The 23,058-nt window shown below is 47.8% G+C and overlaps 1 protein-coding gene across 2 annotated transcripts in view; it reads right to left on the minus strand.

Moving 5' to 3' along the window:
- Positions 1-23,058, minus strand: part of fray (oxidative stress responsive kinase frayed) — a 293,102-nt gene that overhangs the window by 197,479 nt on the left and 72,565 nt on the right. The window contains exon 1 of one of the 2 annotated variants that reach the window (XM_037429835.2): positions 11,028-11,216. The exons of the other annotated variant lie outside the window; for it this stretch is intronic. Within the exon in view, the coding sequence (XP_037285732.2) occupies positions 11,028-11,047 (20 nt within the window). The 5' untranslated portion in view covers positions 11,048-11,216. Of the gene's footprint in view, positions 1-11,027; positions 11,217-23,058 lie in introns of those variants that run through there. 2 annotated transcript variants of the gene reach the window in all.

Raw genomic sequence — 23,058 nt, forward strand, 5'->3', positions numbered from 1 at the left:
CTTCCTCAATGAATTGGTGAGTCTTTTCTGCAATCTCAAATACCAGCTGTTCGTACGGGCCGTGGCGTAAAGGGGATAGAAGGGATTGCAGCGCCGCCTTTGAGTCACTGAAAATTGTCCATTTTTGTGGCTGTTGATCGCTGATAAATTGCAATGCGGCACGAAGAACTGTGAGCTCTGCTCCCGTTGACGTCGTAAGGTGGGAGGTCTTGAATTTTCTTGTCGTGTCTTTTATCGGTATAACAAATGATGCCGTTGAACTCTTCTGTAAAACAGAGCCGTCGGTGTATACGTGTATACAGCCTTGATACGTCTCGTATAACAAGAGCAGAGCAAGCTGTCTAAGAGCAGGTGACGACATATCTGCTTTTTTCTTGATGCCAGGTACAGTTAGCCTGATATTAGCCTGAGCCAGGCACCAGGGAGGAGTCAAAGGCCTGGCGGCGGGTGTGAAGCATGTTGGCAAAAAATCGCGGTATGTGGTGACCGTTTGGCTAAACGACGAACGTGGTCTGTCTGCTGGTAAAGAGGCTAGGTGGTGGCAGGGTGTCCGAGCAATATGCCTTATATGTGTCCGGAGTGCCCCAACGTCGATATGTGTCGTGATGAGGTGGTCACCGGCGATAGCTATAGTAGCCATTGTTGACGCACTACGAGGCAAGCCGAGGCAAATCCGGAGTTCCTGGGATTGAACACTCTGTAGCGTTCGAAGGCTTGTTTTGCTTGCACTGGTCAATGCCGGTAAACTGTACCGCAGGAAACCGAGAAAAAGTACTCTGTACTGTTGTACCATTGCACTGGGAGACATTCCCCAAGTCTTCCCTGCAAAGAACTTCAGTATATTACAGATGTCCATTAACCGTTTCTTCATGTACGAAACGTGATCGCTCCATGATAGATTCCTGTCAATTATGACGCCCAAGAACTTGTGCGATCGAACGTACGGCACAGTTTGACCATTGATGTTTCTAGTGTACTTATCCATAGGCTTTCGTGTAAAAGCTACGAGGGCGCATTTCTCGGAAGAAATTTCCAAGCCTCGGTTTCGGAGGTAGTGTAATGTTTCAGTGGCAGCTTTTTGAATTCTTCCTCGTAACTGCAGGCGTGTTACAGCCGATGCCCAAATGCAGATGTCATCTGCGTACATTGATAGCCTGACCGTGCTTGGCAGATGCTCACTGAGAGCAATTAACGTAAGATTGAACAGCACAGGGCTGAGTACGCCACCCTGGGGGACGCCACGGTGGCTGTAATGTGGAGAGGCTGGACCATCTTCAGTGCTCACAAAGAAGGATCGCATTGACAAATAACTACGTATCCAGCGATACATCCGACCACCTACTCCTATATCTTCGAGGGCGGTGAGAACAGCTTCATGCGTAGCGTTGTCATACGCCCCTTTGACGTCTAGGAACAAAGATGCGCAGAGACGCTTACGGCCTTTCTCGTGTTGGACATAAGCGACCAGGTCGACACCGTTGTCAATCGATGCTCGACCACGCCGAAATCCTGCCATGGCATCTGGGTAGATGTTGTTACACTCCAAGAACCACTCCAGGCGTCCCAGGATCATCCTCTCCATAACTTTGCCTACACAACTGGCCAATGCGATCGGACGATAAGATGAGAGGTCCAACGGTGACTTGCCTGGCTTCAGAAGTGGAACTAGGCGACTTGTCTTCCAGCTTGTCGGGAGCGTTCCATCTTGCCAGGATTTGTTGTACAACTCCAAAAGGAGGATTCTCGCGCGTTCACCCAGATGACACAAGGCCCTATAAGAAATTCTATCGGGCCCTGGTGCCGACGTGCGTACACACAAAGCCAGTGCTGCTCTGAGCTCCACGATAGAAAAAGGCATATCCATGCGGGAATCCAGTGTTTGTGGAGAGTTAGTCGAGGGCAATAGGCTATTGGGCACTGCGAGTGGCCCAGATACTCTGGCGCAGAAGTCTTCTGCCACGTCAATGCTGCGTCTCTGTTCAAAAAGTGCGAGAGCCCTGAATGGTGACCACTGAGTGGATTTTGTGCGGAGACCTCGTACCGTCTTCCACAATTGAGATAAAGGTTTTCGTGGGTCAAGTGACTCACAAAAAGCAGTCCAACGTTGTGTCTCGAGTTTATTTATCCGGCGCTGAATCTTCTTTTGTATACGTCGAGCAATCCGTAAGTCTTCTATTGCCTCCGTGCGTCGGTATCTTCGTTCAGCACGGCGTCGGATTGCTCGAAGTCGTTCTAGCTCGATGTCAAATTCCGTTACTTTGGGAGAGCAGGTGAGGGTACACGCAGTATCGTGTATTGTGCTTTTAATTATCTCCTCTATGTCGAGGGATATGTTTGCTTCACATTGCTCTTTCATGCGAGACTGGAATTTCAACCAGTCCACTCTCTGAACAGTGTCGCGTATCTTAGCATGGGACAATCCCTCTATTTTGACGTAAGTTGGAATGTGGTCACTTCCATGCGTTTCTATGTCTGGAAACCACTCAGCATGCTTGACGAAGCCTCGTGAGACAAAGGCCAGGTCAAGGCAGCTGCTATACCTTGAACCACGTAGGAACGTTGGACTGCCATCATTTAGCAAGAAAAGTTGGTTGTCGGAGGCGAAGGACACCAACTTTCTCCCTTTAACATTGGTCTTCGAACTTCCCCAGATTGTATGATGGGCGTTGAAGTCGCCAATTATAATGCATGGGTGAGAAGTTGCTGACAGGATACCTTGTAGTCTTGTATGGTCGAAACGACTTGACGGAGAGAGGTAGGCACCCACAACCGTGATGGTAAGTCTCCTTTTCGCTGTTATACTTATATATTGATTGTCGTCGTGGGGTGACACCGGATGATGAATGTAGGTGAGGTCGCAGCGAATAAACATCAGAACTTTGCTATTGTCCACAGTTGTAGACGACATGAATGACTCATAACCAGAAAGTCTGATTTCTTTTTGCAAATTTGGCTCGCAGATGACAATGATGGGGAACTTATTGGTGTACACGAACCGACGGAAATCGGCGATGCGTGACCTCAGCCCCCGGGCATTCCATTGAATAATCGCTGCTTTTCGGACCTCTTCTTTGAAAGACAGTGGCTGGTGAGCCATTATTTACTCAAGCGCTGTGAGTACTGGACTCAAAGCGTCCAGTAATTGCAATGCACTTCTTGCTGACGGTGTGTGCAAGTTGCTTAACAACAAGCGGATGGCGTTAATTAATGGTCACAAAATTAATGGTCGCACAGGCGACAGACCCTAACATGAAAATCATGACATGCGTGTCATGTAACAACAGGACTACAGGCCGCACTCATGATGCACTCGCGGCCGTTTCGCTAGCGTCACATACACCAAATTTGGTATTACAGTACGAGAATGGATGAGGAAAGTATGATACTGGTGCAAACATGATAAACATGAGCTGCGTGTCATGCAACAACATGACTACATACCACACTGATGATGCACTCGCGACCGTTTCGCTAGCTTCACATGTGCCAAATTTGGTATTACGCAACGCCGATGGGTGGCGAAGGTATGTGACTGGTGCAAACATGATAATCATGAGATGCATGTCATGTGTGAACATGACTACATGCCACAGTCAAGGCGCCAATACATTTCGACGTGACGCAGTGTGCGTGCTCGCCGGCGTTCATTCCGTCGCGTCACGCCAGCGTTGCCACGCGAGGCACCAGTCCTGCCATATACAAGCAGGAGCGTGCCGCGCTCCGTTGCTTTGACGCATGCGCATTTCAGAGCGTCTGGTGTAACATTATCACGAAAAGAGTGAGATGCAGTGTTGTCTGGGTAACGCATCGGTGCGAAATGCAGCATGTCGCATTTCGCGCCGGTTGCCTCGGGGCCGCGCCGACAGACGCTGGTCGCGCCTGGCGTCAGACTACAGAGTGCTCGCGTTTTGCTAACGTAGCATCGCTGTGCCCAACGTGCGCGCGCGTCAACGCTACATTGGAGTATATTGGGCCCTTCAAGATGCGCTCGCGGCCGTTTTGCTAGCTCCACATATACCGAATTTGGTGTTACGTGACGTCAATGAATGACAAAATATATGACTGGTTCAAACATACTCCTGACACGCGTGTGATGTAAGAACATGACAACATACCATGCTCATAGCGTGCTCGCGGCCGTTTCACTAGCTCTCAATATACTAAATTTTGTATCTCGTGACGTGAATAAATGACGAAGGCAAACGACACATCCAAACATGATAATCATGACACGGAAGTCATGTACGGCATCATTTACCTCCAACTCATAACTTTGTGCTGGTTTTAAAGTGACATATCAACATTCCTTATTCGTTCTTCGCATATCATCGATTCCCACTGTACGTGGGTTCTGCCAATTTTTGTAATTACACTAACTTTGACAAAAATTAAAATGAATCGCGCGCACCCCATGTATATACAGACTTACATACAAGCAGCCGGAAGGAAGAAAAATTGTGTCTCGGCATTCTTTTCATATATGATACCGCTGCCAGTACATTTTATGGCAGTTTTTTTTGTGTGTGTGTGGCGCATTTCACACCTTGTTTCTCCACGTTTCTCTAAAAACTAAACTATCAAAAGATACCGGCTTTAGGCATGGCATGCGCTGTTTCATCACATATCCTGCCATGTGAAAGTTTTTCGCACTGCTTGTGCTAGCCGCAAGGGGGCAGGCTACATCTGCCTTACGAATTTTAAGGGCGCCGCCAGTCGTTGCTATTTAACTTCCACCCCTGGGGCGAATTGGGGATATCTCTGCGAAGTTGAACATAGCTAATGAACATATAGCTATCCGGCTCATCGCTTCATTTCTCTCGTTCCCGGACGTCCTGCTTCTCTTCTATGCCATCTATGTCCTCTTTGAGGGCTCTTCCTCGCAGTTTTCAGCACTTTATAATATGCATGTTTTGCACCACACTCTGTTTCTTTATATTGTTATTGATGCACGCCTCCCTAACGATATACTTGCAGAAGGTCATTAATGGACTACGCCAGCATACATCTGATCAGAGGGAGACGAAGAGGTCTCGTTCCATTTTCGAAGTTTGTTCCAATTCAGTCACAAAGACACGCATGCATGCGGTTAGAGGTGATGATACGGTTGCCCTAATCTTTAACAATCGCACGCGGCGACCTTTCTGTGCATCAGCGTCACACAATGGAGCCGAGATGCAAACAGGACGAGGGTAGGCGCATGCCTATAGAAAGTGGGCTCAGCTGTGCTGATGACTTGCTCGGCTGTTCGTTCTTCAGGGCGTAATCCCATACCATGAAATTTCAGAGACACCGCGTTGTTCAGCCAATTTGGCTGTGCGTCTTATACTCTGAAACATTGCCCCGCCACGGTGGTCTAGTGGCTGGGGTACTCGGCTGCTGACCCGCAGGTCGCGGGATCGAATCCCGGCTGCGGCGGCTGCATTTCCGATGGAGGCGGAAATGTTATATGCCCGTGTGCTCAGATTTGGGTGCACGTTAAAGAACTCCAGGTGGCCGAAATTTCCGGAGCCCTCCACTACGACGTCTCTCATAATCGTATGGTGGTTTTGGGACGTTAGACACTACATATCAATCATATCAATCAGTTACTCTGAAATATTATTTCCTCAATTTTTGCCGCCCTGTTCACCGTCGTAACATAAAGTACAAATAAATTATTTGCCAACTGTTCTTCTGAAGAGCGGTAATAGAGGGTGACGTCCTTAAGGAAGAAGAACCAGCACATCATGACGGGCCCAGCTGAGCGCACTTGGTGGGCGTGCACGTGTACCCCCGCCCTGTTTGCAACTCGGTTCCATCGTATACGATGCTGAATCATAGAAAAGTCGCCGCTAGCGTATACGATAGTTGGAGATTCGGGCAGACGTATGTCACATGGCACGGAATTTGTAATTGTCTTTTTTTTTAAGCAAGACATGTTGTAAGTGATTATATTTTAGCCGACGCTTTGTTTAATTGATGGACCAACGCTATTTATCCACATTCTAACGCTGCTGCGGCCGTATTATATATACCTCTCGCACTATATAGCGCAGGGCTCCCAAACAAACGGCCTGCGGCTCGTGCACGACTGCCGTAGTCCCATATTTTTAAATTTTCTTTCTTTATAAGTACATTCATAAACTACACATGCATGCCTTAGCCAAGAGTATGGGCCTCTGTACAAGATAGAGCCATCGTGTCATTTCAGTATACTGCGAAACCCCAACAGGCAAGCTGATTCACGTTTACACCGCATCTGATTAAGCGTTGCATATACGAATTACTTCAGGAACGAAATTGGATTTTCAGATTCAGCATTTTGTACACAGTGCAACGTCATTGAAGGCATCAAGCACGTCCTCTGTGAGTGCACCATATACGCACCAGAGAGACAGTCTCTGAAGATGGCCTTAAAAATACAACAGGATGTGACTGTTATGCGGGTATGTAACTGTATGGGTTGTGTGTTCATCGTTGTATATATCAGTGTCATCATCCGGCACCTGGAGTATCCTGTCAGGTTAAAAACCAGGCAAACCTCTCCAGCTCCACATTCAAATGGTTCTCTCTCTCTCTCTCTCTACATAGGTTTGACAGGTCCAAAGCATTTTCTTGTGATGTATGCATCCACCATACACTGATATATAACCGTGAAATAAAAGTCTATATTCTAGAATAAGCGTCAATACTTTAGTCATTTCGGACATTGGTACTAATATGCTGTTGGAATCTCGTCACCAAATACCCTTGAAAAATGACCGATATACTAGTATGGGCGAAGTCCTTCAGGAGGCGAAATTAGGTGACATTTCGCAGAACCCATATCCCACCCCCAATGTCCTAGTCCTTGGGGCAGTAAATTTTCGTGAATGCAGTCCGTTAGCTGATGCGAGTTAGAAGCCCCTACTATAGTGGAACAATACGAAAGCTCAGACGTCAACAGTGTGGGCGTACAAAGCAGGCTGTTCATGTCCATCTCGCCGGACATGACCCCTGCATGGGAGCCGCGAAAATCTACCGAAAACAAATTTTCTTTATAGAAATTTTGCGAAACGAAACTGCATTCAGACCTTTAGTTTTAGATGAGGGCCGGGATATTCGCGAAATGTTCCCAACTTTTCATCTTCTGTGACGATAAGTTATAAATTAATTAAATTCTTTGATTGCTGTGATCACATATTAGCATTTGGGATGCAAAATAATAAAGAATTCGAATAAAGCCCAGAATTTCGAAATGTCAACTATGCAAGCGTCTGATCTGTTTTCTGTTAGCTCACCCTTTTCTGACTCTTATGCAATAATTTAAGGCAGTTACTGGTCCCTTGTAGAACTTCAAGTAGCTTGCCCCACATGAAAAAAAGCAATGTTTCGACTCTTTTGCAATTCCAAAATGGCCACGCTCGTCGTGAATAGATGCACGATAAGCGTGAACATACATGAAAGAAAATGCGGGTGACGTCGAAGCCCATGCAATTGGTCTTTCGCAGTTAATATCTCAAGTTTTGTGTGCCAAAGTAACAATGATTAAGATATCGAATACGTGTTATTTAACCTACAGTACACTGTCATCGAAAAAACAAGGGATTCTAGCGTTTAATCTCCACCAAAATGCAACCGACATAGCCGGGATCAAAACCGCGGCAAGCAGCCTATAGCGCTGCAATCACTGCATTATACCGAAAAAGATTCCTTTTAAAACTGACACAAAGGAAAGTTTGGAGGAAGGTTGATTGGTACAACGCATAAACGGCCTGCGCTTGCTGTGTCCTTGCTGGAGCGCACTTCAGTGCTGCTTGCAGGCTGAATGTGTCTCGAAACTTCCCGAGTCGTCTGTCGGCTGCAGTCGTAAAAATTAGCCCTGCCTTCATCAATTGCAGGTACCTTGTTGGGGGCCGAAATCAAGGCTTTGAGTGGCGTGTTCTTTGATACGACCTCGAAATAGAACGCCACGCTTGCGCTCATTTGAGCGGTAGCGCGCGTGCAGGTCTTAGAGTCGAGCACTATTTTGGTGGCGCGCCCGGAAGAAGACGTCAACGCCCCCCGAAAAAGAACGCAGTCAACGCACTGACACGCCGTCGGGACGAAATTGGCACCTCGCAGCTTTCAGCCTACATGCATTTATGCATAACTATATGTGCCACCGCTATCACTTGTCGCAGGTTCCTCTTGCTTTCAGGACGCTATCGTTGGATGAACTGGTAATTTATCATAAAGTGAAGCGCTGAAAACTACAAACGAAGCGTATACCTGGAATAATTGTCTCAAAGCAGGTCGTATAGTTCTTAAGATGTGAAACGTCCCCCGAGCTTTGCTATGCTATATTCTGTCTTTTGTCAATATAAGCTTTCAATAGTGGGGACACGCCCGCATTGGCACCATCGTCATCTCTCGTTCGTCGTTTTCAGCGGCCCCTTTTGTAATCCCTTTCTGCTTCTGTTTCTTTTACAGCAGCAAAACTTCTGAACCTTCGAAAATTAGCCGGTCATTGTGCATCCATAACTCGCAAGAATAACGAGGAATGTTCTTCGCTGTAGGTGGGTATAGTCCTGCAAACAAATATTGCTGATAATTGCTCCATCGTAGCACCTCCTGTTAGCATGTCACCGCCCGGAGTTTGACACATCGTGCAGCTCTATGTAGCGTATCAGAATGTGTCTCTGAGATTATGCGTTGTAATGTGCAAATTCACTCACACACTCACTCGCTCACTCACTCACTAACTCACACACGCACAGTCACACACATGTGCACACACAACACCACAAACATTATTCGCTATCATGCGAAGCTTTATCTGACAATTCTGTCTACGTACCCGTCTGTGTCATGCTGCGATCACTGTATGCAAATTTCATTATTGCTGTCTTCATCAATCAGTGCACCGACCATGGCCCAGTGTCTGATACAGGTATCTGGTGAATGTATCCGCCGGGGTTATTTAGCGGCTGAGCTGCTATGCTAATCTCGAGGACGTGGGTTGTATTCCCGGCCAAGGCAGTCGCATTTTCGCAGGAGGTGCTATGCAAAAACACCCTTCTTTATACTTTGATTCACGTTAAGGAACTCTAAGTGGTCACACCTAGTAAGGGAACGCCACTAAGAACTGCTTCAGAATCATGCCGTGCCTTTGTGAAACCGAACCAAATCAAAATTTTGTTTTCGCTGAAGAAAATGCAGTGCGTAGTAACCGAAAACAGGGGACCAGAGTATATAGAAAGCTGTGCTTCCGTAGCTTGACTAGGCTCTGTTGACCTAGCCTATGGTGACCAAGCTCTGTGTTTAGAAGAAGTGGTTAACAATTTACATTACTTGGTACTGTACTATAGGAGAGCTGAAAGCCATCCCACGTGCTGGAAAGCCAAGAAAATAAAGCTGCTCAGTTTTATTTAAGCATAATTGCGAAGCAAACGAATTCTTTGTTCCAGATATCCTAAAAAACCCATGGTTATGCGCAACTTCCTGCTTTTTCTTTCTTTCTCTCTTTCTTTTGTAACGTTGTTCTACGTCACCACAGTTTCTTTCTCTCTACTTTTCTTTCTTTCATTCTTTACTTCTTCCTTTATTTATTTTTTCTTTTCCTTATTCGAATCACAGGACGGCATTTGAACATCGCCACAAGTGACGAACCATTTCACCGTCGCTTGGGATCATCAAGAACACAAATATTCGAAAAAAAATGTTTATTTGCCAACTACTATACTAAATAAAAATATACTAAGTAATATACTAAATAAAAAGCCACACGGGTAGGCTACAAAAGGGCACCATAATATTTGTGTTTTGTACCTCCATTTTTCCTTTTTTTTTCGTGAAACTGATGTTTTGCTCGCTGCCCTAACTTACTTCGTACACGAATCTGCATTTGCATGGGAGCACATATATACGCATGCAAAATTGAAGTTTTCTGAGAAAAAATTGAACAGCCCCTCTATCTGCTCCCCTTCTATCTACGCCAGTGATTTGCACCACTTTGTCTACCAAAGCTGAAGCCGATGCGTGAGCCGTGATGTTTCTGCGCACCCCGTCCATGCTATTTGTGAATCGCATCATAGCCGCTCTTCTCACATTTATTCAACCCATATGCCACGCAACAATCATGTTCATCGGATTCTCCATTTGATGTGTGTTCGATACACTTAGTGATGTTATGTCCCTGCGCTGCGAAAAACAGCGCGCACGCAGGGTCGTTCCGATAAAAAAGAACACATATAAAGGAAAGCCGTAAACATTTCTCGCTGCACAGGCGCGGCGACGTGCGCATTCCCCGTGCTTTACTCCAAACACCGTGAACGGAACGTGACGACCATGCCGAAATTCTTAACGACAGCGATTCACACCCGGTAAACACCCAACGTGCATCGGCTCAGCGGGTTCGGCAAAGCTAGCAAACCGTGGGCCAGCAGGAAGCTCGCTATAGCCTCTGCCGTTAATCTACAAACACGTCAGCCACTTGTGGTCGTGAGTATTGCAGCACCTGCCGTACCAGGCGAACACGCTTGAAGTTGCACAGGCTGCGTCCGTGGCTAACAAAAACGAACGCGTGCGCCCTTCACGACGGTGTCCGCATCACGTGACGGCCATTCGCGAACACGTGGTCAGCGTCAGCGCTATACCGACCGAAAAACAACCGTGTTTCATTCGCTTCGCAGACTAAACACTTGAAGCTAATTCCGTCCGACGCTTTCGCACCGCCATGCGCGTATAAAAACACGCACATGTGCTCATCGTCAAGACTGCTGCGTCAAACGGGGCAATGCCTTCAAGTGTTGCCCTTCGCGAAGAATAAGAAAGTTAACAGAAGGGAGAATTGACGTCGGCGTAGTCGACATCACATGCACCGACTTTATTGATTAGCCGGTAGACGTAAAGGAACGTTTGCCTGCCTGTATACCAGTGAGTCTCCATCAAAAAAAGCCCTGTCTGCACAAACGAGCACGTGTTATCTTGTTTTTTCTCGTAGTTCTGATGCCTGCATGCAGCACGATCGCTTGCGCAGGGCCAGACGTGCAATGCACCGCCGGTGTCAATATTTGAGCAGCACTTACATGTCCTGCATCCCTCGCATCGTCGTCGTTGCTGTTCTTGGAGTTTTCCAACTCGAGCACTTTGCTATAAAGTCGTCGGCGCCAACTATAGCAGCTCACCCGAGTATAACCTGACGGGGGTCACGTGGTGATAAAATGAAAGCCCCGACAGATACGTCCTAGAGCTCACATCGTTCCTCGGAGTTACAGCCTCTTGCGTTGGAGGGAAAGTTTCGTATGCGCGCACTACGCTTTTCGTCTAGAGTTGCCGCTTTCTTTCTCTTTTGCTGGCCAGGCTCGGTGACGGCGGCAGATTTCGCAACGCATGTGGCGATAAACCGCAGTGTGCCTTCCTTATCGCCATTATTCTTGAAGAGGTGGGCTGTGTTGATATCCATGGGGCATATCGTGTAGTGCACACGTGAGCTGTGGCTTGAACGATTGCCGGAGGCGTGTTCGACAACGCAATTTCAGGCCTGTATGTGTAGCTAGCCGATGCCGCCTTCGGGTGCCCATATTTATCTAAGTTACACAATGCGACACTCGGTCGAACGTTGCAGAAAAGGAAAGCCTCCACTTTGAGTCAATTTCTTGGCAAGAGCATTGGTTGCGCTATGAAGGACACGACATAAAAAATTAATGGAAGCTTTTTATATTTACGAGGTTACGTTACCACTTACTACGTGTTTAATCTCCCAATCACCCTAATTTTTCAAGGGCAGATTTCACTAAAATGTGGTGAAAGTCTACGACTCCTGAGGCCGATGATATTAGAGAAAAAGGAAGGTGGGTTACTAAGTTACCGAGTCAGCCCAAAATTTTTGACAAGTGTACGAAGTGAATTACGAACGAATAGTAATACACTAATACATGTTTGAGAGAATAACGTGTGTCCCTGAGCTCAATAACATCACTAGCCCCAAACTGACTATCACAAAACCATGAAATGGTGTCCTTGGTGATATATATATATATATATATATATATATATATATATATATATATATATATATATATATATATATATATATATATATATATTATGAAGTCTTGGTTTGGATCACTTTTTATTAGGCCCGAGGAACCGGCAGCCGACAGCTACGATGAATGAGCCAAGATGATGATGCTACGCGACAACGATGAGGATGCATGAGCCACACATGATAATGATGATAATGTACCGGTGAAGAGGATGCGTATACTAAATGCCCACATCAATCCCCCCCCCCCCCCGTGAAAGCGGCCAGCCTGGCCGCGGCAAGTCAAGGGGACAAAGAACGTCGCATGAAGGGCTTCATACGGGAGACATGGACGACCTCTGTAGTTCGATAACGGTGATCTGCTGGGGCTACAAGTGGCGTCACGCAATAATTCACTGGTGAAGCCTCTTCAAGAACTGTGTACGGCCCGATAAACCAAGGCTGAAATTTGTCACACAAACCAGGTGTACGAACAGGCGTCAAAAGGAGCACTTCATCTCCAGGTTGGAAGAATACATCACGATGCGATTCATCATAAACTAGCTTTCTGTCTTGCTGGCGGGCTTCAGTGTTTATACGAGCTCGTTGGCGGCACTGTGCGAGTCGTGAAACGTATTCCTCTGAAGAGGATGGAGATTAATTCGCTTGGCAGGTAAAGAAGGAGACGTCCAGGAAAGAAGTAGGGGAGCGTCCATAAACCAGGTAAAATGGCGAGTAGCCGGTTGTTCGCTGAATGACCGTATTGTAGGCGAAAGTGACGAATGGTAGAACAACGTCCCAGTTTTTGTGGTCTGGTTGAATATAGGCGGCGATCATGTCAGCAAGAGTGCGGTGGAATCGCTCAGTGAGACCGTTAGTCTGGGGATGATAAGTAGAGGCAGTCTTGTGAGTTGTGCCGGAGGCCTGAAGAAGTTCGTTCACTAGTTGGGAAAGAAAGGCCCTTCCACGGTCACTGAGCAACACACGTGGAGCACCATGACGCAGTATAATGGCTCGGAGGAAGAAATCGGCAATCTCAGAAGCTGAACCAGTAGTAACGGATGCCGTCTCGGCGTAGCGCGTCAAATGGTCAATGGCTGTTACTATCCACCGGTTTACAGCAGCACTGACTGGGAGGGGGCCATAAAGATCGACGCCTACAACTTCGAATGGTGTGGCTGGGCATGGAAGAGGCTGTAGTATACCGGCGGGAGCAGATGTTGGTAGTTTTCTACATTGTCAGGTAGTGCAGGACCCGACGTACCGAGCTACACTAGTCGTAATGCCTGGCCAATAAAACCGACTTCGAAGGCCATCGTAGGTTTTATGGTAACCAAGGTGACCAGCAGTCGGATGGTCATGAAGTGCCCTGAGGACTTCGGACCGAAGCGATCGGGGTAGAACGGGAAGCCAGCGCTGACCGTCAGGATGGTAAATTTTGCGGTACAGCACCGAGTTGTCCAGCTTAAATTGCGAGAGTTGGCGACGGAGCCTTGCATTAGGTGGACGGGAACTGCCAGTGAGGTAGCCTATTATACGTCGACAGTATGGGTCAGCCAACTGTCGAGAAGGAAAATCGTGCGGGTCGTCCGAAGGCAGCTGGTCCATAGAGGCGAGAGAGGAAACCGCCGTAGACGTGGACTCCGAGGGCGTGTTGTGCAAATTGATGGCGGAAACCCCGAGTGGGGTCGCTGGTAGTGGGCAGCGAGAAAGAGCATCGGCGTCACTATGCTTCCTTCCACACTTGTACACGATCTCAAAATCATATTCTTGGAGGCGTAGAATCCAGCGTCCGAGGCGTCCCGACAAGTTCTTGAGTGTCGAAAGCCAACATAGAGCGTGGTGGTCGGTCACAATGGTGAAATGGCGGCCATGCAGATATGGACGAAATTTTTGTACTGACCAAACGATGGCGAGGCACTCCTGCTCGGTGATCGTGTAGTTCCTCTCGGCTGCGGAGAGGACGCGGCTGGCGTATGCAACGACTCACTCTCGCGAAGAGTTGTCGCGTTGCAGGAGCACGGCTCCTAAACCGCGGCCGCTAGCGTCTGTGTGCAGGAAGGTCGGTGCATCATCGTGAAAATGAGCAAGTACAGGGTCGGTCGTGAGGGCACTCTTCAGCCTGTCGAAAGCCGATTCACATTCCTGAGACCACTGAAAGGGCATACCGGAAGCAAGTAGCTTATGAAGTGGTGCGGCTATGGAGGCAAAGTTTTGTATGAGTCGCCGAAAGTAAGAGGCGAGTCCAAGGAAACTTCGCAAATCTTTTGGTTTGTCAGGGCGAGGGAAGCGAAGCACTGCAGCAGTTTTATCAGGGTCTGGGCGAATTTCGTCCTTGCTCACAACATGACCGAGTACCTTGATAGATCTGCTGGCGAAATGGCACTTTTTGGTGTTAACTTGAAGACCAGCGCCCGCAAGACAAGTCAGGACCTCGTCCAAGCGTTGCAGATGTTGAGGAAACGTCGATGAAAAGACAACAATGTCATCGAGGTAACATAAGCAAGTCTTACATTTCAGGCCACGCAGCACGGTGTCAATCATGCGCTCAAAAGTTGCGGGCGCATTGCATAGACCGAACGGCATAATATTGAATTCGTATAGGCCGTCCGGGGTTGCAAACGCAGTTTTTTCTTTATCATCTTCGTGCATGGGGATTTGCCAATAGCCGGAACGCAAGTCGAGGCTCGAAAAATATTCAGCACCCTGTAAGGAATCTAGGGCGTCGTCGATGCGTGGCATGGGGTATACGTCCTTTCTAGTGATCTTATTGAGTGCTCGGTAATCGACACAAAATCGTACGGAACCGTCTTTTTTACGTACCAGAACGATGGGCGACGACCAAGGACTCGTTGAGGGTCGGATTATTTCCCGTTGGAGCATATCGTCTACGTTTTTTTTAATGATTTTTCGTTCAGCTAGAGAGACGCGGTACGGACGGCGGTGCACAATGGATGTTCCGTCGGTCTGAATACGATGTGCTGTAGCAGTTGTCAGGCCCAGGGTGGATGAATGAACGTCAAAGGAGTTTGCATGCTTTTCCAACAAATCAAGCAGCTGCTGCTTCTGTGAGTCATTCAAGTCTTTGTTGATGGCTGCTGTAAAGGCCGAGGAAGCAGCATGATCTGCAGGATGGCCTTCAGAGGAGACAGGGGTAAGAGGCACAACGCACACAGGCTGCAGATCGGCAACGCAGGCGACAGTAGTGCCCCATGGCAGTAAAATTTTATCTTGTGTGATGTTGGTAGCAGCGAGGACAGTTGATCCATTGTTGAAGCGAGCCACACCTGATGCCAGAGCTATGCCTTTATTAAGGCAACACGGTGACGGAGTGACCAAAATGTCACCAGAGTCGACGTCGTTGGACAAAACTGTCACTAATTGATGTTCGTTTGGTGGTAACTCGATGTCTACTGCAGCGATGAGTCGAAGTGGCCTGTAGGTTTCGTCGTTGAGCAAGTGGTCCGTGTCAGTAAGATGGACGACACGTTGTGCACAGCAAATAGCCGCAGAAGCAGAGGAAAGAAAGTCCCAGCCTAAAATGAGTTCATGGGAGCACGGGGATAGCACAGCAAATTCTATATGATGAAGAATTTCGTCGATTAGTACACGGGCAGTACAGAGAACGGAAGGGCGAATCATTGTTCCCTGGGCTGTAACCAGTGTTGGTCCATCATAAGGCGTCGTGACTTTTCGAAGACAGGCACACAAATCAGCACGAATAACAGAAAACGCAGCCCCAGTGTCCACCAAAGCATCAACGTCCACTCCCTTAACTGTGACCGCAATAATATTGTAGGGGCGCGCTGGAGGAATTGGAGTCCTGTGTTGGAATGCAGTTTGTCCTCCAAAAACTGCATCGCTTAGTTTTCCGGCCGCCGATCAGAAGTAAGGGAAGCAGGCTGAAGAGGAGAAGAAGAGCGCCGGTAAGGCGATGGTGAGCGGCGTCGGGTTGATCGGTGGCTACTGTGCAGTTCACCCGATGCTGGCGGAGATGGAGACCGACGCGGCGGTGACGAATAACGGCGGCCCTGGTATAAGGCTCCTGCGGTATAGTCCCGTTCGCGTATGTCATACCCTCGGCGCTCGTCTTGCTGGCGCTTGCGGCAAAAGCGTGCAATGTGACCACGATAGCCGCAATAATAGCACGTAGGCCGAGTCGATCGATGAGGAGGGTAGTAGCTTGCGCTAACTGCACCAGGAGAGAGAGAAGTCAGAGGGACAGGTGACGGCTCACGCGGTGGTGATGAAAAGCTCGTCGGAAAGCTTGTGGGAGGTGCGGCAGCAACCGAGGCGTATGTTCGTGGCGGGGACGTCGAGCTGACGGTGCCTGGTGGTGCGGCGGTGGTCTGCGGGAACGATGGTAGAGTACGAGAGACAATGGGCTGCAGGTTGACCATGAAGGTCATGGACGTGAGCTCTTCCCTGATAACACCCCGCAATGACGTTGAAGAGGACTGAACGGGACACACGGAAGGTAGTGTGAATCCCATTGATTCTAATTCTTCACGTATAATTGTTCTTATTGTGTCTCGCAGGTTTGGATCAGTCGTAATACGGGCCGCGTCACTGTCTGATTGTAGGCGCATAGATTCAAGTTCTTCGGGGTGCTGACAGGTTGTCGCAACGTCAGCAACGGTAGCCGGATTCTGGATCGCAAGGGCATTGAATGCGACGGGTGCAATCCCCTTAAGAAGCTGGCGCACCTTGTCTGATTCTGTCATTGGTGTGTCAACCCGGCGGCAAAGTGAAAGAACATCCTCGATGTAGGATGTGTACGACTCCCCGATGTGCTGTTTCCGAGTCGCGAGAGCTTTCTTTGCGAGAGCTGAACGAACAGCCGGTGTGCCAAAGACATGGCGAAGCTGATCTTTGAAGGCTGACCAGTCGGGGATGTCGATGAAGTGGCTGAGGAACCACGTCTTCGCGACACCCGTGAGGTAGAATGACACGTGAGCGAGTTTGTAGGTGTTATCCCACCGGTTAGCAGCGCCGACACGTTCGAAATCGTCCAGCCATTCTTCCACATCTTCCCCGCGCATACCAGCGAAGGGATGGGGCTCACGCTATAGGCTGTTGATGACGTGAGAAGGCGCGGCACGCGGTGGTTGAGTGGGAATGGCTGCAGCAACGGCCTCATTTTGGTGCGACATATTTCCGGACACCTGGCCCAAGCGGCGACCTGAACGTAGCTCCAGGGGGTAGAGTGGTCGAGAGGATGGCGGGGGATCTAACAGCACTCTCCACCACGTATGAAGTCTTGGTTTGGATCACCTTTTATTAGGCCCGAGGAACCGGCAGCCGACAGCTACGATGAATGAGCCAAGATGATGATGCTACGCGACAACGATGAGGATGCGCATACTAAATGCCCACAATATATATATATATATATATATATATATATATATATATATATATATATATATATATATATATATAAATATATATATATATATATATATATATATATATATATATATATATATATATATATATATATATATATATATATATATATATATATATATGGACCATCTCCCCGATGGGAACCATGATGGGATGCGAAATGCGGGTTCAGTAGCCACCATCATGGCTGCACACCGTTGATCCGGCTGAAACGGGCGTCGATGCGCGTGCTATAGAAGAATGGTTTGAAGAAAGCTCGGTGTAGCGTTTACTCGAGTCAACGTTTCTTTGAAACGCGAAGGCACGGGAGGAGGGTTGAGATTCACGAACGTTTCATCACGGGAACAAACCAAAAGAGTTTTTCCACTCGACGTGCGGTCGAGTGCTGCGGATGGGGGAGAGGGTGAAATGAGAAGTAGTGTGTTGCAAGCGGGAGGAGGGAGCAACACCACCTAGGTGTGCTGGGAGAAGCTGACAGCTGCTGCGGGTGAGAAAGAGAGTGACGTCAACGCTCAGCTGCAACTTGACCTTTAGATCGTTCCGACAACTGTGGAGGGGAAACGCGTAGCGGCACATTGGCACGGAAACACGGACTGACAGCGTTACACAGGCTAGTCAAATAGCTACTTCGCATCTAAACAAACAGACAGCAAGACCGACAGGAAATTAAAAAGAAAAAGAAAGAGCAACACAAAAAAAATTGCCCGCAGCTTCCCTCGGGGGAACACTGAGGAGGATGCGGAGCATATAATTGGTTAACGGGGTGTTAAAGTGCGACTTACTTGGGTCGATGGCTAAATTGGTTAACGTGGTTGTGAAATGGGGTGTTAAATTGCGACTTACTTGAGTCGATGGCTAAATTGGTTAACGTGGTTGTAGGAGGGGGTGTTAAATGAGTGAACACGTACACACGTATGCGAAAGGGCGGCGCTGGTCGAAGGGACGTCGATCATTGTGTTTGTGGATTCGTTGGAATTCATTTCACCGCGACCTTGGACGTCGACGCGCCGTACAAACCAACCGACGAGCGGCAACTGAGCGAGCGAGCGCCGAGCTTGAGTATATATACAGCGCGACGGCGCATGCACTGTCAGCTGTCGAATGTTCGAGAAGGGGGAGAAGCGCAACGGCGCATGCGCGCGCGTCAGCTGCCGATGTTCTCGAAGCGCGACGGCGCATGCGCGCGCGTCCGCTGCCGATGTTCTCGAAGCGTGACGGCGCATGCGCGCTACATTATACAGCTAGCGAATGTTCGTGAAGAGGAGAAGCGCACGTGGTGTGTAGAGGAGGAAGGGTGCACAGATGGTGGAGGAGTGAAGCGCGCGCGGTGTGTAGAGGAGGAAGGGATGCACAGATGGTGGAAGAAGGAGGAGGAAGCTTGCGGACGGCGCCGCACTACAAGCCTCGAGTATTAGATGCTCCGCATCTAATATAGGAAGAAATAATCAGAGACAAAAGGAGAAAGGGAACAAAAACGAAGACCAAGGAGAGTGCGAGCGGGGCTGGCACGTTCACTGGCCCGGGCTGGCTTCGCTTGCCGTAACAGGATCGTCGGCGTTTCACTTGCTTCGCGACGCCTGCAATGCACAGAGTGGTGTTCGTTTAGCGTTCGCGTGCTGGCAGTTTCTGTGGGATTGTGTAAACAATGGTTCGCTGCTCTAACAATTAAGAATCAGATTACCCGTTCTTTCCTCCTCTCTTTCGTTTTTTTTGTATTTATTAGTTGATTTTTGCCATTTTTCTTATATATATATATATATATATATATATATATATATATATATATATATATATATCTGTGTGTGGGGGGGGGGAGGGTGACGCTACTCTATGTGGGATACGTGGCTTGGCTCATGCGACATGTTTATTCCAATGTGTCTTCTTCCTTTTCTGCTTGTGCAAACCCTCCATACCATCATACGTCACACGATCCCCCCTCCTCCCGAAAGAAGGACTGAGTTACAACTTACAAACAAGGAAAAAGTAAACAAGGAGTGGCTTAGAAGTCACAAATGTCAAAATGAATAGATAGTCCCACAGATTTCAAATTTCACGCGTCGTATTCTTAGTCGCAAAGACTTGAAAAGAGAATGCACCTGTCCAGTGAATGCTCGAGTTCTGGAGGGTGAGATTGACTGTTGCGTACTGGAAAACACAAGTACACCTTGAATGTGGAAACTGCATGTGATGAAACTGCTTGTATTCTTGCGAGGAATGAACGTCGCGTGAAGGCTTTGGAGCACCAGCAGCATCAAGTTTGCGCAGGCGTCGAGCTCTTTGCCTTGATTAGTACACATGCGGCGCCAACTGTTTGCGTATTTGTTGACCAAGGCTGTTGCGGCGATTTCCGTGTCCTTCCGAAGTACTCACCTTCTGTGTGGTTTTGCGCCTTTTTCGTCTTTTTATGTCATCTTATCCGAGTCTTCATCTCTGCTGAAGAAAACTTACTCGATGATTCTTGGGAAAATATCCTGGATTCGATACATTCTTTGACTCGAGCGAGACATCTTGAATACGTCGTCACTTTGGTTGATTTGTTTGTAAACGTCTTTCTTTAAGCCATGTGTGTTCTTCCGACGTCCGTGGTTGTCCGTGTCGAATAACATGGCGCTTAACCTGCTCAATTTCATTGTGCTGGCCTTGTTGATGTTGCGAAAAGTGTTTAGGTGGCAGCCGTTTTGGAATATGACAATGCTTTTCTTGGCAACTTGACGTAGTGTCCAGTTGGTGGCTGTTGCAACGCTTTTCAGGCATCGAAGTTGGTAGGACAGATTTGACTGGAGGAACATCAGAAGCGCTTGCGACAGCATTCATTACGTAGTCTTCTGGCACCTGGCAACCTGTCGGAGTTGACGTTTCCGAGCCTCCGGCGTTTGCACATTCAGGTCGCTGCGCTCTGAACGGTGCCAGGGCTTATACAACATGTTTATTCCATTGTGTCTTCTTCCTTCTCTGCTTCTACAAACCATCTATTCCATCATACGTCCATACACAACACACACACACACACACACACACACACACACACACACACACACACACACACACACACACACACACACACACACACACACACACACACACACACACACCTTCTCTTTCTGTTTTTCGATTGCTCCCCCCGCCCCTTTTTTTCAGTTTTTCTACGTGGTTTTGCCTTCGTAATCCCGGGCCTGTAATGTTAGCCCGGCCTATTGATGTAATCTTAAAGGCACTCGGAGTACAAGAGGAAGCACTTTACTCTTTGGTGCCAGCGTGGGGTCAATATGCTCCAGATGGCTTTATAATCTGTTTCACAAGTTCCGTACAGCAGAGCCAAGGCTACACTGCCCTTGAACGTAGGTTGTTGCGAAGTGAGATGTAGTGCCCCATATACGTAGCCCATTGTTTGTCCTCGTGACTTTTGCAAGCGGCCTCGTCGGAGGATTTTTTCTTGAAGGCTTTTCAGCGTGTTGTAGCTGTGATTTGTATGACGATTTTGTCGCATTTTCTGTAGAAAACAATTTTAGTGGCTCCATGATACTGAAGAATTGATTGATTTGTGGGGTTTTAACGTCCCAAAACCACCATTTGATTATGAGAGACGCCGTAGTGGAGGGCTCCGGAAATTTAGACCACCTGGGGTTCTTTAACGTGCACCCAAATCTGAGCACACGGGCCTACAACATTTCCGCCTCCATCGAAAATGCAGCCGCCACCCATGATACTGAAGAAAGAGGTCTTGCTTGTACGTGTTATAACATGCAAATGACGAAAGAAATAACGCTGTTGTGGATCGTATGTGTTATGTTTTTACTTATAAAGTACGAAGAAATGGTACCACACTGTCTAAACTTTAATAAGTAGTCTGCACAGCCCGAGCGTCCGCAGCGCCGCGGAGGACCCAGTCTTGGGTTGTGATTAGTCCGCGGTGGCAGATTTGGTCACTCCTGTCAAAATGGCGGCGCCTGGCTTACATGTGCGATGTCGTTCCCGGATCAGCAAGTATCTCGAAGACGCGCGCCTTTGCGGTGCCGAGGAGAATATTTGACCACTTCCACAATTACAGCTCATCTCACTGCGCAGTTGCACTGTGTCCCGAAACGCCCTTGCCGCTTTCGCTGCAGCGCACGTCGCTAGCAGACGACGGGGCGCGGAAGGATACACTTAGATAGGCTCGCCCTCCTGATTGGTTGAGAAAGCCTGTAGCTTCCACAGTCCTGCACAGAATTTCTGGAACAAAGTATACTATCTGTTGTTTTGTCTGCGTTAAAATCATCAACAAGGGTCTTGAGCGAGAGTGAGACCTCTGTGGCACAAGCGTGCGCTACAGATGGCTACCGTATATGTGGTTTTGCCTGTGTTTCGACAAGCTACGGCGACAGCCTACGGCAGCCTGCCTCCCCAAAGTGCTCAGCACGTCATGTAGGAAGGTGTATATCAAGGGCTCGTTTTTCGTTATTAGACACGACAGTAATGGGAACTAACAGAAAATAATGCCAGGGAATGTATAGGAGGCGTCCGATTAGAAGTAACTGTAATGTAAATGAGAAGAAACCACTGGCGGTATCCGAACCAGCGGCCTTCAAATAACGTCATATAGTCAGTACATCATATAGTCACGGGAGTCCAAGGAATTCCCGTTAGGAAATCTCCCCCCCCCCCCTCAACCCCACCCTCTACAAACCTTTCAAAATTTTCATGAGCAAATGTTAGACGCACACGTACAAACACACGCACGAACAAAAAAGCTAATTGAATTGAATCTAGGTTATTGCGCAACAAGGTTGCGAGAAGACCGGCGAAAAAAGCTGGACTGAGCAGCTTGGGAACCTGGCGACCTCACACACTGAGTGGTTAGTGCAGTTCAAAGCATGCCCTATACCTAATTCATGAACAGAAAAGCGAAAATAGTAAACAAACACGGTGAGAAATAGTGAACAAGAGTATGAACAAAATCAAGAGAAAAAAATACCCGTAATGATTAAGACACTAAAAAAACAAAAAAAAAACAGATGAACCCATGGCAGCACAAGCAATCATAGAAATTTGTCACGCAGGCATTTTAGTGACAGAGTGGATATATCGAGACCATTTGCTTCTTGTAACCTATTTAAAGTAATCGGTAAACAAATCTGTAGCATTTGGTCACGGTATGCAGTTCTATTTTTGTTTATAATCCAAGGTTCTGATGACGAAATCTATAAAAGCCGTTATGTTGCTGTAAGGATGCCAGTTGTAATAAAGGAGACATCATTCCTGATTTTTCCCAGAGTATACTTGCGACAAAAGCTATACGTGTACAAAGATTCAGTTTGTATAGTTGTACAATTCACCCCACCCTGCACCTAAAAGAAAGTTTCTGGCTAGGCGCCTGTCGCTAATTGATGTAATATTGAGTGGCCGGAGTACAGCAGTGCACCAGGCTCGACGCCATATGTTATGTAAAGGTAATAAGTTTGCATCGACAAAATCGAATCAGCTCGCACAGGATTGCGTACACAGAAGGTCACTGGGAAAGGCCATCTTCTTGCAGTGTGGACTAAATGAGGCTGTGAATGGGGACGATAATGATTAATTTTGACTACCAAGTGCTCAGGCATAATTAATCATCATTAATAACAGCATAAAAAATGTGCTGCTGCGAGCATTCTCTTACAAACTCGAAGCGGGTACTGTGGATTCTAAGCACTTCGCATATGCAC

This window comes from Rhipicephalus microplus, chromosome 1 (assembly GCF_043290135.1).
Source record: "Rhipicephalus microplus isolate Deutch F79 chromosome 1, USDA_Rmic, whole genome shotgun sequence".
Taxonomy (NCBI): Eukaryota; Metazoa; Arthropoda; class Arachnida; order Ixodida; family Ixodidae; genus Rhipicephalus; species Rhipicephalus microplus.